The 14923-nt window shown below is 51.6% G+C and overlaps 1 protein-coding gene across 3 annotated transcripts in view; it reads right to left on the bottom strand.

The window, feature by feature from the left end:
- The window catches only part of PRKDC (protein kinase, DNA-activated, catalytic subunit), a 2754228-nt gene that overhangs the window by 922886 nt on the left and 1816419 nt on the right, over positions 1-14923 (bottom strand). For all 3 annotated transcript variants that reach the window (XM_085605657.1, XM_085605658.1, XM_085605659.1), the window contains one exon: positions 6889-7113. In XM_085605657.1, the coding sequence (XP_085461783.1) occupies positions 6889-7113 (225 nt within the window). The remainder of the gene's footprint in view (positions 1-6888; positions 7114-14923) is intronic.

Below are 14923 nucleotides of genomic sequence, written 5' to 3'. Positions count from 1 at the left end.
TGGGGTGGTAGGGTAGTAGCTGCCAAACCCACAGGATAGTTCTCACCATTGAGGACTGGTCTAGAAGTTATCAAAGCAGTACAGAACAAATCAGCATATCTAGTAAGATGGTGTTGACCTGAACAGGCTCAGCTTACAGGAATCAGTAACTCCTGCTTTATCATCTTCTTTAATGGCGGGAATTTTTCCAAGAATGAAGAAAAGCCAAGCATCAGAAAAATCTGTCAATATTCTGAATCGACCTTGGAGTTGAAAAAAGAAGAGGGTTTCTACTCCAGATGGTGTCTTTTGTGTTTCTTGTGAGAAGATCTTTAGGAGATTGTTCCAAAAATAAAGCGCCCACCCACCCAGTTGTGGCCTTCAAGTGCATCAATCAACAGGAGTAGCAAGTCAGAGTCATGGTCTTAGCCCAGACATCACAGGCAGATGTCATGTGGATCCAACAAGGATCTTTTCTAATGAGCATCTTCTGGGTAGACATGAAATAAACTGAGGAACTTCATCAGTGAAGGAATGAAAGCGCTCCAGACTCATTTCGATGAGTTGTGGGGAAAAAAAGGAACTGATGACAGCGTGCCAGTAGGTGCCTATTATACTCTGATGCACAAGTTACTACTTGTGTAACGATACATCTGTATGAGACATTCGTCAGTGATAGATTCCTTACCTTAGAATATCCCCAGGCGTCAGACTGGATCTGGAAAGTTTCGCTTAGCAGTACCCCTGCGCGTCAGTAGGTGGCATCGTGCGGCTCCGCGTCCGTCACTGGCGTCGTAAGCACCGAGATGACGCCACGGAGAGTACTTAGGCGCCACCCATGCGCGCTGTCAGTTCTGTACATGAATTTCCGCGCCAGGAATGCAGAGCGAGGCAAGATACTGACCATTGGTGCAGAAAACTAGCGCCCTAAGAGGGATGACCTTAACCCTAGTAGCCAGTTCGCAGAACGGGGAGGAAGAGTGGGGCGGTAAGGAATCTATCACTAACTAATGTCTCTTACAGATATATCGTTACACAAGTAGTAACTTATGCATCTGAAAGAGACACGTTAGTGATAGATTGCTTACCTTAGAATAGATACCCCAGCAATACCAACCCCGGTGGTGGGTCTGCGAACAAGATTACACCACAAAGTCACGGAGCACGGAACGGCCAAAGAAGCCGTCCCTCCGGACTTGACTGTCAAGGCAGTAGTGCTTGGTAAACTTGTGCAGCGAGGCCCACGTAGCTGCCTGACAAATGTCCTGCAAGGGAACGCCACGTCCCAAGGCAGTAGTGGCTGCCGTTGCCCTGGTGGAATGGGCACGCAGCCCCATAGGAGGCTCCTTCTTAGCCAACGAGTAACAGGCCTTGATGCACAGAACGACCCACCGAGAGATGGTCCGCTTGTGCACGACATGACCTTTTTTGGCGCCCACGTAGCCCACAAAGAGTTGGTCATCTATCCGGAACCGCTGTGTGCGCTTCAGATAGAACGAGAGCGCACGTTTCGGGTCCAGACGGTGGAGCCTCTTTTCCTCTTTTGAAGGATGCGGAGGCAGAAAGAAGGTGGGCAAAGTGATGGTCTGCCCAATTTGGAAGGGCGTAACAACCTTTGGCAAGAAAGAAGGACGGGTCCTTAAAACCACCTTGTCCGAATTAACAGAAAGGAAAGGAGGTTTGGAAGAAAGGGCCTGGAGCTCACTCACTCTTCTTGCAGAGGTGATAGCAACCAGGAAAGCAGTCTTTAAGGTGAGAAGACGCAAAGAACAGTTGTGAAGCGGCTCAAAGGGAGCGCACATCAAGTAAGTGAACAAAAGGTTCAAGTCCCAATGGGGCATTACAAATGGAACTGGAGGGAACATGTGTGTAATGCCTTTCAGGAAACGGTTAACAACCGGAGACTTAAAAAGGGAAGGCTGATCAGGAAGCAGGAGAAAGGCAGAGTTGGCAGAAAGATAACCTTTGATAGTGCCCAGAGCAGAGCCCTGCCGGGCCAAGGAAAGCAGGAGAACTTCCGAAAGAGGGGCAGAAAGGGGTTCCACAGCCTTCGCTGTGCACCATGCCACAAATTTGTTCCACCGACAGGCGTATACCGTTTTAGTGGAGGGATGCCTGGCTGCCAAGATGACATCACAGACTTCGGGAGGAAGATCGAAAGCTGTCAACTATCGCCGCTCAATCTCCACGCATGGAGGTGGAGGTTGGACAGGTTCGGGTGGAGGACCGTCCTCTGCTGCTGCGACAGAAGCTCCTCTCGAAGAGGCAGTCGGATCGGGGGATCGATCGCCATGCGGAGTAGCTCGGGATACCAGTATCTTCGTGCCCAATCCGGAGCCACAAGGATGACTTGGGCCCGGTCGCGCCTTATCTTCTTCAGCACTCTGGGCAGAAGTGGTATAGGCGAAAAGGCGTACGACAGACCGCAACTCCACTCGCGACGAAAAGCGTCGCCGAGTGCCGCCTTGGAAATTCCAACGTGCAGAACTGATGACATTGCGCGTTCTCTTCAGTGGCGAATAGATCTAACCAAGGCTCTCCCCACTGCTGAAAGAGACCTTGCGCCACGGCCGAGTTCAGACGCCATTCGTGGTCCATCAAGCACCGGCAGCAGAGTTCGTCCGCCCTGGCATTCAGAGAACCAGCCAGATGTTGAACCACCAAGGTAATGCCTTGACGTTCCAGCCACGTCCAGAGGCGCAGAGCCTCCTGACATAGGGTCCATGACCCCACCCGCCCTGTTTGTTGCAACACCACATGGCGGTAGTGTTGTCCGTGAACACCTGCACCACACTCCCTCGGACAGAGGGAAGGAATGCATTCAGTGCAAGACGGATTGCCCGCACCTCCAAGAGGTTGATATGGAGCCGGGACTCTGCCAGAGACCTCTGATCTCCGCCTCTCCCAAGTGGCCTTCCCATCCCAGGAGGGACGCATCCGTCACTACTGTGTGCTCCGGTTGGGGAAGGGAGAGGGATCTGCCATTGACCCAATCGCGATTTGTGAGCCACCACTGCAAGTGTTGTGCAGTACCCTCCGAGATCTGGACATGATCGGACAGGTTGCCCCGACGCTGCGCCCACTGGAACTTCAGGTCCCACTGCAGAGCCCGCATATGGCATCTGGCATGGTGCACTAGCAGGATGCAGGAGGCCATCAGGCCCAAGAGCCGGAGGGTCACCCTGACTGAAACCCGGGACAAAGTCTGAAAGGTTGGAATCATAGCCTGAATATCCCGGACTCGCTGCTCGGGAGGATAAACCCGAAACAGCATCAAATCCAGAACCGCTCCGATGAAGGGGAGCTTCTGACAGGGACTCGGGTGCGACTTCCGCACGTTGATAGAGAACCCCAGCAAATGTAGGAAGTCGGCCGTAGTCTGAAGGTGGGTGACGACTGCCTGGGGTGAGCTCGCCTTCAACAACCAGTCGTCGAGGTAGGGGAAGACTGACACCCCAACCTGCGCAGATGAGCTGCAACCACTGCCATCACTTTCGTGAACACCCGAGGGGCGCTGGGAAGGCCGAAGGGGAGCACGGCAAACTGAAAATGCTCCTGGCCTACCACGCACCGCAGGTAACGCCGGTGGGCCGGCAGGACGGGAATGTGAAAATATGCGTCCTACAAGTCCAACGCTACCATCCAGCCTCCAGGGTCGAGGGCAGTTAAGACCTGAGCCAGAGTCAGCATCCTGAACTTCTCCTTCCAGAGGAAGCGATTGACGACCCGGAGGTCCAAGATAGGACGCAGACCCCCTTTCTCCTTCTTGTGGACCAGAAAGTAGTGGGAATAACAACTACTCCCTACTTCCGGTCCAGGAATGCGCTGGATGGCCCCCTTAGCCAAGAGGGCCGTGAATTCCTGTCGGAGAAGAGCCAAGTGATCCCCCGACATGCGGTGGCACAGAGGTGGCATGGTAGGAGGGGAGGACTGAAATGGAAGGGAGTAACCGTGGCAGATTATCGGCAGCACCCATTTGTCTGATGAAATCTCGTGCCAGTGAGGGAGGTGGTGGCGGATCCTGCCACCCACAGGCATGGGGTGCTCCCCGAAGCTCAGATTAGGAAGGTTTGGAGGCGGAAGCAGCGGGGGTGGAGGTAGATGGATCCGCCTCTGCGGAAACCGCGACCCCGGCCGCGCTGGGGCTGGTTCTGCACAGGCTTAGGGGATAGGCGCGCCTGACTGCCTCTACCTTGGCCACGTAAGGAACGAAAACCAAGAGAGGCCGAGCTCTTAGTGGAAAGGCCCAAGGACTTGGCCGTAGCCAGCGAATCCTTTAAGCGCTCCAGGGCACTGTCAGCCTTGCCGCCAAACAGGCGGGTGCCATCAAATGGCATGTCCATGAGCGAGCTTTGGACATCAGGCGAGAACCCAGTCGAACGCAACAAGGCGTGACGTCGCAACGCCACAGCTGTAGAAATCGCCCTGCCCGATGAGTCAGCGGTGTCCAACCCACACCGAATGGCGAACTTAGCCGCATCCTTACCCTCAGCAATTGCCTGAGAAAGGACAGCCTGCACCTCCTCAGGAGACTGAGGCAACACCTGAGCAACGGCATCCCACACCGCGTGGAAGTAGCAGCCCAACAAGCAGGCGGTATTCACCGACCGCAGCCCTAAGCTGGCCGAAGAGAACAACCGCTTCCCAAACTGGTCCAGCTGTTTAGAGTCCTTATCTGGCAGGGCCGTAGGAAAAGCACTCTGTGTCGTCGAGGCCTGAATGACCAGGCTCTCAGGCGTAGGGTGAGTTGTCAAAAAGGCGGGGTCATCAGGCGCCGGTCAGTGGCACCTGGCGACGTTTTTATCCACCGGGGCCCCCGTAGCCGGCCTCAACCAAGTGCCCAAGAGGACGTCAGTAAGGGCGTCACTGAAGGGAAGCAACGGCTCCGACGAAGTAGACGCCGTGTGGAGCACCTCGGTGAGGAGGTTGGTCTTGAGGGCCACTGTGGGCAGGTCAAGATTGAGGGCCTCAGCCACCCGACGGAGGATCATCGCGTAGGAGGCACCTTCCTCCATCGTAGGCGGGGGGAGGCGAACCCCGGGTCAGAGGAGACATCGAGGTCACCTGCCTCCTCCAAGTCGTCCACCCAATCCTGCTCGGAGTCACATTGCCGGGCAAGAGGGTCCTCGGACCCTTCCCAGTCTTCGTCCGCCTCTGGTGTAGAGGGAGCTGGTCGCGGCGGTAACGCCAGAGCAGGAGCGAACGGTGCCGGCCGGGGTCGGACTGGCGCCATCTCCCAATGCGGATCCCAGGCCAGAACAAAATGGTCCTGGAACCGGGGCAAGGGCGGAATAAACAGCACCGAGGGTGGAGTCGAGGGCGGCGCCGGAGCTGGCAACGCCGCACCTCGTGGTGCCGGGGCTGGAGCCACTGGCACATGATCCTGTGGCGCCAGGGCTGGCGCCCGTTGCGGAGCCGCCGGGCCAACAGGATCTGGAAAAGGGACCGCGGGGCCCGAAGGCGCACCGGCAGGAGCCCGAGGCCTAAAAAAGCGGTCCATGGTAGCAAGGAATTCTTGCACCTGTTCAGGAGTCGCCAAAGGACCCGTGAAGCCCCTGTCCCCCGCTTCTGCCTCCGGGGAGCGACGGGGGGACGTCGGAGAGCGAACACGCTTCTTCGCATTCTTTTTATGGCGTCGCTTACCGGATTTCGAAGGCGAAGACTTGGAGCCTGAGGAGCGACGGCTCCGGTCCCGCGAGCTGTCCCAGGAACGGCCCCATGACCCGCAGCGGCGGTGTGACGAATGCCCGACCTCCAGCAACTTCCTACGCCGCTCCCACAAGGCCTAGGGGGTCATGGCTCAACAATCCCGGCAGTCCCGGGAGTCGTGGGCAGTCTCCAGGCAGTAGAGGCAAACATCGTGGGGGTTCGTCACCGACATATTCCGGTGACAGGCCCCACAGGACTTAAAGCTGGGCAACCCTACATGCACCAGGAGAAAAGAGAGGAGACAAAAAGTCTCAAAATAGTAGTCAAAAAGTGACTAAGGTACGTGCTCAATCCGGATCTGCGCTTGATGGCACGGAAAAAGAAAGAACTGACGTCAGCGTGCATGGGTGGCGTCTAAGTACTCTCCGTGGCGTCATCTCGGCGCTTACGACGCCAGTGACGGACGCGGAGCCGCACGACGCCACCTACTGACACGCAGGGGTACTGCTAAGCGAAACTTTCCGGATCCAGTCTGACGCCTGGGGATATTCTAAGGTAAGGAATCTATCACTAGCGTGTCTCTTTCAGATGTAGTCACATCTTACAAGTAGATCTTATGCTGCATGGGTCCACCCGGCAATGCTGAAGAGCTACTGCCAGGAACACATGAATCCATCAGAATTGGAGGACACAGATTTATAGATATGGAAGGGAGAAGGTGGGTGCTGCTGCTAGCCATTTAGTGGTGGTCTGCAACTCCCAGGGAGTAGCACAATAAGTGGGCTGTTGGTCGTTCCCTTTCCTCACCCCCAAGCCTGAGCAGCATACCCTTCCATGAGTGTGTAGTATAATTCCCAAAGACTGGCCAGCATCTCATGCTTAGCATCAGCAGCATCACCAGCTGAGCATGGCCAGCATGCCACCCTAAAGGCATAAGGGGCCGCTACTAACAATTTCTATAGTCCTAAGAAATATGCTATCAAATTATCCAAGGCAGGTAAGAATTAGTGAGATTCTAGAATATTAAATCAAACTAGCCTTGTGCTTTAGATTGTCTTATTTTAACTTATTTCAAAATGATTTTTTCTCTTATTTCAAATCTCTGCTTTTACAATGAACATGTATATACCCATATTACCATATGGAGTTAGGCACTGAAATTAACAAGCATTTAGATATGTTTTGTGATTGATAAAAATGAATATTATTTCAACTGTGCACGCTTTATTATCACACCCAATATTCAAGTTGCTTTGTTACCTGCATGAACACCTGAATACCATTGTTGATATAGTATTTTGCTCTGTCATAATCATCCTGCAAGATGTATAGAAGGCTGAGTTCTTGGCTGTAGTGAGTTTCCAAAAGCGCCTTTCGCTGTTCAACTTTCATGGAATTGTCAACAAACGTGAGCAAAGCCTGGTCATCATCTCCCTCAAGCAGCAACTTCGCTTTACTGCGCATCATATATGGTAAGTAGGTTTCCTAAAAGAGAAACACATTGCTAATAGGTCAAAAGATCCTCTTTATCAAGCTATGGTTCATTCTATGAATGGCGCACAGCGATAAAATGTAGTATAATGTATTTAAGTAGCACTTATGTTAGGGCATTTCAAAGCACTGCCAGCTAAGGCTTTCACAACAAGAACAGGAGAAACTTTAAAACTGAAAAGAGAATGTGCCGCAAAAGGCTAAAAGTGGCCTTGCTCTTTCTGTATTTGCAATCAAGCTTTATTTGACTAATGTTCCTCAGATAATCAGGAACAGAAATCCAGAAAGCAAAGAACATCTGAGATAATAAGCATCAAGTAGCACATTCATATCACCTTACACACAAATAGCAAAGTGGAACAAACTGACACTCTGCAGTACCCTAAAACACACTAGACACACCCAAAGATAAAAAGAAACAAACCTACAAAAGCTGTGAAGTGCCAGTATAAACATTATTTTGACCCTTATGAGTCCGTGACTTGTAACTGCAGATCTGCCCAATACATGATCACATTAGAGTCCATCCATAGTAGAGACCATATAGACAAAAGGTGGTGACAGTGGTCAAACAAATCAGCTCGCACATCACAATTTAAGGAGAAGTATAAAAAGAACAATCAAAGAATAATGTGTGCTCAAAGGGACATACAACACTATGTCACCAAACTTACAGCCTTGAAAACATCGTCAATCGACAAAAACACGTGCTGGCTGTTTCAGTTCTGGATTCCATTCAGATTGAATATTTATAGAAATAGAAATCTCTTGGAATTACAGATCCACAGTGTCTCCATATTTTGGACTCTAGCTTTTTGATTGCTAATTCCTTGTTCTCTTGAAGACAATTATTGGACCGGTCTAATTTACTGACCATGAAACTCGAAATTTGTGGTGCTCTGGAAATGTTCATCATAGTAGATAACATAAAACTCATTCTTGGTCATATCCTATATTATTTTACATTTTGTGACCACTTTGGGCATTATTCAATACACTTACTAGGTATTGATCCATTTTAAAATATGTTGCTAAATGACACTAAATTTGACATTCTTGTACCTATACTAAACCAGACCAGCATGTTTTTTTTACATTACCAATCCGAAATTGATCAGTAAATAAAAGAATTGTACGAGATGTGTTTTTTGATGTAGGTTGGGGAGATGGTCGGAAGGCGGGTGGGGGAGGTGATTGGGTGGGGTAGGTGATTGGGTGGGGGAGGTGATTGGGAGGGCGAGGTGATCTGGAGGGCGGGAGGGACAGATGATCTGAGGTAAACAGGAGTGCGGGTGGGGAGGCGAATGGGGGCGGGTGTGGAGGCAAACGGAAGGGGGGATGGGGAGGCGAACGGTAGGGCGGGTGGTGAGGCGAACGGAAGGGCAGTGGGGAGGTGAACGGGAGTGAGTGTGGGGGAGGTGAACGTGAGTGAGTGTGGGGGAGGTGAACGGGAGTGAGTGTGGGGGAGGTGAACGGGAGTGAGTGTGGGGGAGGTGAACGGGAGTGAGTGTGGGGGAGGTGAACGGGAAGGCGGGTGGGGGAGGAGAACGGGAAGGCGGGTGGGGGAGGAGAACGGGAGGGCAGGTGGGGGAGGTGAACGAGAGGGCAAGTGGGGGAGGCGAACGAGAGGGCAAGTGGGGGAGGCGAACAGGAGGGCAAGGGGGAGAGGCGTGTAGGAGGGCAGGTGGGAGAGGAAAACGGAAGGGCAGGTGGGGGCGGCAAATCGGAGGGCAGGTGGGAGTGGCAAACGGGAGGGCAGGTGGGTGAGGCGAACAGGAGGGCAGGTGGGTGAGGCGAACAGGAGGGCAGGTGGATGAGGTGAACAGGAAGGCAGGTGGGTGAGGCGAACAGGAGGAAAGGTGTGGGAGGCGAACGGGAGGGTAGGTGTGGGAGGCGAACGGGAGGGTGGGTGGGGGAGGTGAACGGGAGGGCGGCGAATGGGAGGGTGGGTGGGGGAGGCAAAAGGGTGGGTGGGAAAGACGAACGGGAGGGAGGGTGGAGAAGGCAAACTGGAGGGGGGTGGGGAGGTGAATGGGAGGGCGGGTGGGGGAGGCGAACAGGAGGGCGGGTGGGAGAGGCGAACAGGAGGGTGGGTGGGGGAGGCAAACGGGAGAGCGGGTGGGGGAGGCGAACGGGAGGGCGGGTAGGGGTAGCATACGGGAGCGCGGGTAGGGGTAGCGAACAGGAGGACGGGTAGGGGTGGCGAACAGGAGGACGGTAGGGGTGGTGAACAGGAGGGCGGGTGGGGGTAGTGAACTGGAGGGCGGATGAGGGTAGTAAACGTGAGGGCAGTTGGGAATTCATAACAGGGTTGGCAAAAAAAAGCGTTAACCCAAAATAGGTCCAGTTACTTCAAAAAGAAGATCAGATTTTGGGCAGATAGCTGGCACACATCAAATCAAAGAACGAGAAAAAAACATTTAATGAACAGCCTGTATTGCACAAAAACAACTTGTATTGCCAATTCTGCAATGACAAAGAATAGTGACTGATCTACCAGACTGAAACACGTTTTCTGATGAAGGGTAGGTATTTTCATCTACCTTATTTTAAAAAAAAATAATAATCTTTACAGACGGACTAATATAAGACAAATAAAGCAATGGAAATACCAGGTAGGAAATACAAATAAACTTGTTAAATGTATGTCACGTGGTTCAGATGAGCATTACGCGATCATATTAGAAATAAGATGTTAAGTTTTGCTTTCTTTGCATTTAAAGACCAAGTTACTTACCTTCGGTAACGATATATCTGTAAGAAACATTATTTAGTGTTAGATTCCTTACTTTAGAATATCCCCAGGCGTCAGACTGGATCCGGAAAGTTTTCGCTAGAAGGTGGTGTCATGCAGCTCCGCGTCCGTCGCTGGCGTCGTATGCACCGAGATGACGTCACGGAGACTATTTAGGCGTCACCCATGTGCGCTGACGTCAGTTCTGTACACGCCTTTCTGCGCCAGGATCGCAGAGCCATGCAAGACACTGACTACTGGTGCATAAAACTAGGGCACTAAAAGGGATGACCTTATCCCTAGAAATCAGTTCGCAGAACGGGGAGAATGAGTGGGGCGGTTAGGAACCCAACACTAACTAATGTTTCTTACAGATACATCATTGCCGAAGGTAAGTAACTTGGTCATCTGAAAGAAACACGTTAGTGTTAGATTCCTTACCTTAGAATAGATACCCCAGCAATACCAACCCCGGTGGTGGGTCTGCGAAAAAGATTATACCAGAAAGTCACGGAGAACAGAACGGCCAAAGAAGCTGTCTCTCCGGACTTGGCTGTCAGGGCAATAATGCTTGGTAATGAATATGCTACTTACCAGTATGCATCTGTTCTTGGCATGTAGGGCTGCTGACATTCATATCTGTGCATAGATCGCCGCCTAGTGTTGGGTCCGGATGTTTGCACGTTGTTGTCCTGGAAGAGTCTTCGAAGTATCCTGAGATAGGTGACTCCTCCCCTGGACCACAGTGCGCATGGGCATCCTCTCCATCCTCAGATTGTTTTTCGCCATTGTGGCAGTGATGGAGTAGATACAGAAAGTGATGACCATGCTATACAGTAATTCTGAGAGCTACAGCTGCTACAGGCGCCGTGGAGGAGGGTGGGCGATATGAATGTCAGCAGCCCTACGTGCCAAGAACAGATGCATACTGGTAAGTAGCATATTCAGTTCGAGGCATGTGGGCTGCTGAATTCATATCTGTGCATAGAATACATAGCAGTACCTCCTATTAGCGGCGGCCACCAGTGCCAGCTGCAGCGGTCTGAAAAAGAGTTTTGAGAACAGCCTGTCCTACAGCTGCCTGCTGTTTTGAGTGTACATCTACACAATAGTGTTTGGTAAATGTATGTATAGTGGACCATGTGGCTGCTCTACATATATCCTGTAGAGGAATGTTTCCCAGGAAAGCCATGGATGCCCCTAACTTACGAGTTGAGTGGGCTCGTGGGGGAATCGTTAATGTGCGTTTAGCCTTTTGATAGCAAATTTGAATACATTTAACGATCCATCTGGCTATACCTGCTTTGGAGATGGCGTTGCCTTTGTGTTGTGGAGAAAAGGCAACAAAAAGTTGTTTTGTCTTCCTAAAGTCTTTAGTTCTGTCTATATAGTACATGAGGGCTCTTTTGACATCTAGTGTATGGAGCATTCTTTCAGCGACATTTTGTGGATTCTGAAAGAAAACAGGCAGTTCAATAGTTTGATTCATGTGGAACTGTGATATTACTTTAGGCATGAATTTGGGGTTGGTACGTAGTACGACCCTGTTTGCGTGAACTTGTATGAATGGCTCTTGAATGGTTAGTGCCTGGAGTTCACTAACTCTTCTTAACTAAGTGATTGCCACTAGGAAAGCTACTTTCCAGGTGAGGAATTGAATCTCACATGAGTGGAGAGGTTCGAAGGGTGGACCCATCAGTCGGGTGAGGACCAAGTTGAGGTTCCACACCGGTGCTGGTGGGTGTCTTGGGGGAATTACTCGTTTAAGTCCCTCCAAGAAAGCTTTGACGGCAGGCACTCTGAATAAAGAGAGGTGCTGCCTGTTTTGGAGATAGGCTGCTATTGCGGTCAAATGGATACGTATTGAGGTGTATGCCAGATTGCATCGGTATAGGTGTAAGAGGTAACAGATTATATTTTGAATGGATGCGTCTAGCGGGTTAATGTTGTTGTTGTTGCAGTAAATGACAAACCTCTTCCATTTAGCTGCATAGCAAGCTCTGGTAGTGGGTCTCCTGGCCTCCTTAATGATCTCCATACAGTCAGGTGGCAGGTTTAGGTAGCCAAACTCTAAGACTTCAGGAGCCAGATTGCCAGGTTCAGCTGTTGCGGATCTGGGTGCTGAATTTCGCCATGGTTCTGCGTTAAGAGTGCAGGTTTGATCCGCAGCCTTTGATGCGGCACCACGGAAAGTTCTAGAAAGGTGGTGTACCATGGCTGGCGCGCCCATGTGGGAGCAACTAGGATGAGTGTCAGTGAGTGCTGTCGCAGTACGCAAATCTGCCGGACCAGTTCATCCATATCGCATTGCCCTGCGACTGTGGATGTGGGAACCTGGCGGCAAAGCTTTGGCATTTTGCGTTTTCTTTTGTGGCGAATAGGTCTATCTCTGGATGACCCCACTGTTGGAAGTACGGTTGGAGTACTGACGGGTGTAGCTCCCACTCGTGCATCTGGTGGCTGTGTCTGCTGAGCAGATCCGCCATCTGGTTGTCCTTGCCGGGGAGGTGTTCCGCCATGAGGAATATGTTCCTCTGAATGGCCCACTTCCACATGCTCTGAGCCAGATGAGACAACTGTGGAGAGTGTGTTACTCCCTGCTTCTGTATGTAGTACATGGCAGTCATGTTGTCCGTCCGGATCAACACGACTTTGTTGCACAAGTATACCTTGAATGCTTTCATTGCCAGGAAGATTGCCATCAGTTCTAGAAGGTTGATGTGCATCTTCTTTTGTTGTATTGTCCATAGTCCCTGCACTGTGTAATTGAGTACATGAGCTCCCATCCCTGGAGAGGCGCGTCAGCCGTCGGTATTATTTGTGGAACAGGCTCTTGGAACGGTCGGCCCCTGCAAAGGTTTTGTGGATTCCACCAATGCAGAGAGTTGAATGCCCGACCGCTCACCAACACTAGGTCTTTTAATTGCCCGTGAGCCTGATTCCATTGACGTGCCAAGCACTCCTGAAGCGGGCGCATATGTAGTCTCGCGTGAGGGACTATGAAAATGCAGGAGGCCATCATGCCTATCAACTGCATGAACACTCGCGCAGGAAGGGAGTGTTGAGGTTTGAACTTTGAGATCAGCATTTGCATGCCGTTGATCCTCACAAAATTTGGCTGAGCTGTGGCTTGCAGAGTGTCTATGGTCGCACCTAGGTACTGTTGTACGTGTGCGGGTTGGAGATGTGATTTTGGGTAATTTAGTGAGAATCCCAGACTGTGAAGAAGGTGAATGGTGAGGGACATGTGGCTGGCACATTGTTGGGCTGACTTTGCCTGAACAAGCCAGTCGTCCAGGTAAGGGTAGACGTGAATGTGTCGTCTCCGTAGATGTGCAGCCACTGTAGCTAGGCACTTGGTGAAAACTCTGGGTGCTGTTGTCACACCAAAGGGGAGGACTTTGAATTGGTAGTGCTGCCCCTGAGTAGTGAACCTCAGATATTTTCTGTGTGACGGGTGTATGGGTATGTGGAAGTACGCATCTTTGAGGTCTAGTGTGGCTAGGAAGTCTCCCTGTCTGAGCAGCGGGAGAACCTGCTGTAGGGTGAGCATATGGAAATGCTCTGAGGGAATGTAGTGGTTGAGGGGTCTGAGGTCTAGTATAGGTCTGAGTGACCCGTCCTTCTTCGGTATTAAGAAGTACAGAGAGTACACCCCTGTCCCTTGCTGGTGGACGGGCACGACCTCTATTGCACCTTTTTGCAGCATACTTAGCACTTCCTGCTGCAATAAAGCTAAGTGCTCTGAGGACATAGGACGGTGCTTTGGCGGTATTGTGGGTGGAGTGGAGGTTAATTCGAGACAGTAACCGTGTTGGATAACATCCCTGACCCACCTGTCCGTGGTGATGGTATTCCACGTGGACAGGAACCGCTGGAGTCTCCCCCCGACAGGTGTTAAGTGGTCGGGGAGAAGGGAGAGGGCGTCACTGTTTGTTCTTGGGTGAGGACCTGGTGTTGCCGTAACCGCGTCCTCTGCCCTTGGTGCTGGAGCCACGATATCCACCTCTGGTGTTTTTATCGTCTGTGTGACCCCTTTATTGTAGGTTTGCTGTGACCCCTGTCCTCTAGCCGCTCCCCTATTTCCGGGGCGACGAAAGGAGCCACTACGAAATGTCTGCGTTTGGAGAGCCCCCATTGACTTTGCAGTGTCTGTGTCTTTTTTGATCTTTTCTAGGGTGGTGTCAACTTCTGGTCCGAATAAGTAGTCGGGGTTGACAGGCTGATTAAGGATGTTATTTTGAACCTCAGGTTTGAATCCGGAGATTCTTAACCAAGCGTGTCGTCGTAGCATGACGCTGGTGTTTATTGCCCTCGCAGCTGTGTCGGCGGCATCCAGTGCACACTTAATGGATGCGTTTGTGAGAAGTTGTCCCTCTCGGATGAGGAGCTCCGCTGCCTCTTTGTACTCGTCTGGTAGATGTTGGAGTAGGGACTCCAACGTGTCATAGTGTGAGCGATCGTAGCGAGCCAGGAGCGCCTGTGTATTGGCAATGCGCCAGATGTTTGCTGCCTGGGCTGCAATCCTTTTGCCGGAGGTCTCCAGCACCTTTGGCTCCTTGTCCGGGGGAGGAGCATCACCAGTTGTCTGTGAGTGCGCTCGTTTGCGAGCGTTAGCAACCACGATGGAGTCCAGAGGTAACTGGCCTCTAATGTACATAGGGTCCCCGGGCGCAGGCTTGTATTTTTTCTCGATCCTGGGGTTTATCACCCGTGCCCTGGTTGTTTCCTTGAAAATGTCCTTTGCTGGCTTGAGGACACCTTTTAACATGGGCAGAGTCTTTACAGTCCTCTCTGAGGAGGCGAAAGTGTCCACTAAGAAATCGTCCTCAATTGTGTCCGAGTGGAGTTGCACTCCATGATTGGCTGCGGCACGTTCAATGAGGGCTTTGAAGGCAGCAGTGTCCTCTGTGGGGGATGTTTTGGTGCCATAAAGCTGCGTGTCCTGGGTATCTGTAGCGGCACCAGGGTCTGCAGGATCATCCCAAGCTTGATCTGGGTCCTGCTGCTCCTCAGGATCTATATCCCTGGGGTAGGTGGTGTCATCACCCATGTAATCCTCCATTGCGT

The sequence above is a fragment of the Triturus cristatus genome, chromosome 5_1, assembly GCF_964204655.1.
Source record: "Triturus cristatus chromosome 5_1, aTriCri1.1, whole genome shotgun sequence".
In the NCBI taxonomy this organism is placed as follows: domain Eukaryota; kingdom Metazoa; phylum Chordata; class Amphibia; order Caudata; family Salamandridae; genus Triturus; species Triturus cristatus.
This window is presented reverse-complemented; position numbering and strand designations above follow the sequence as displayed.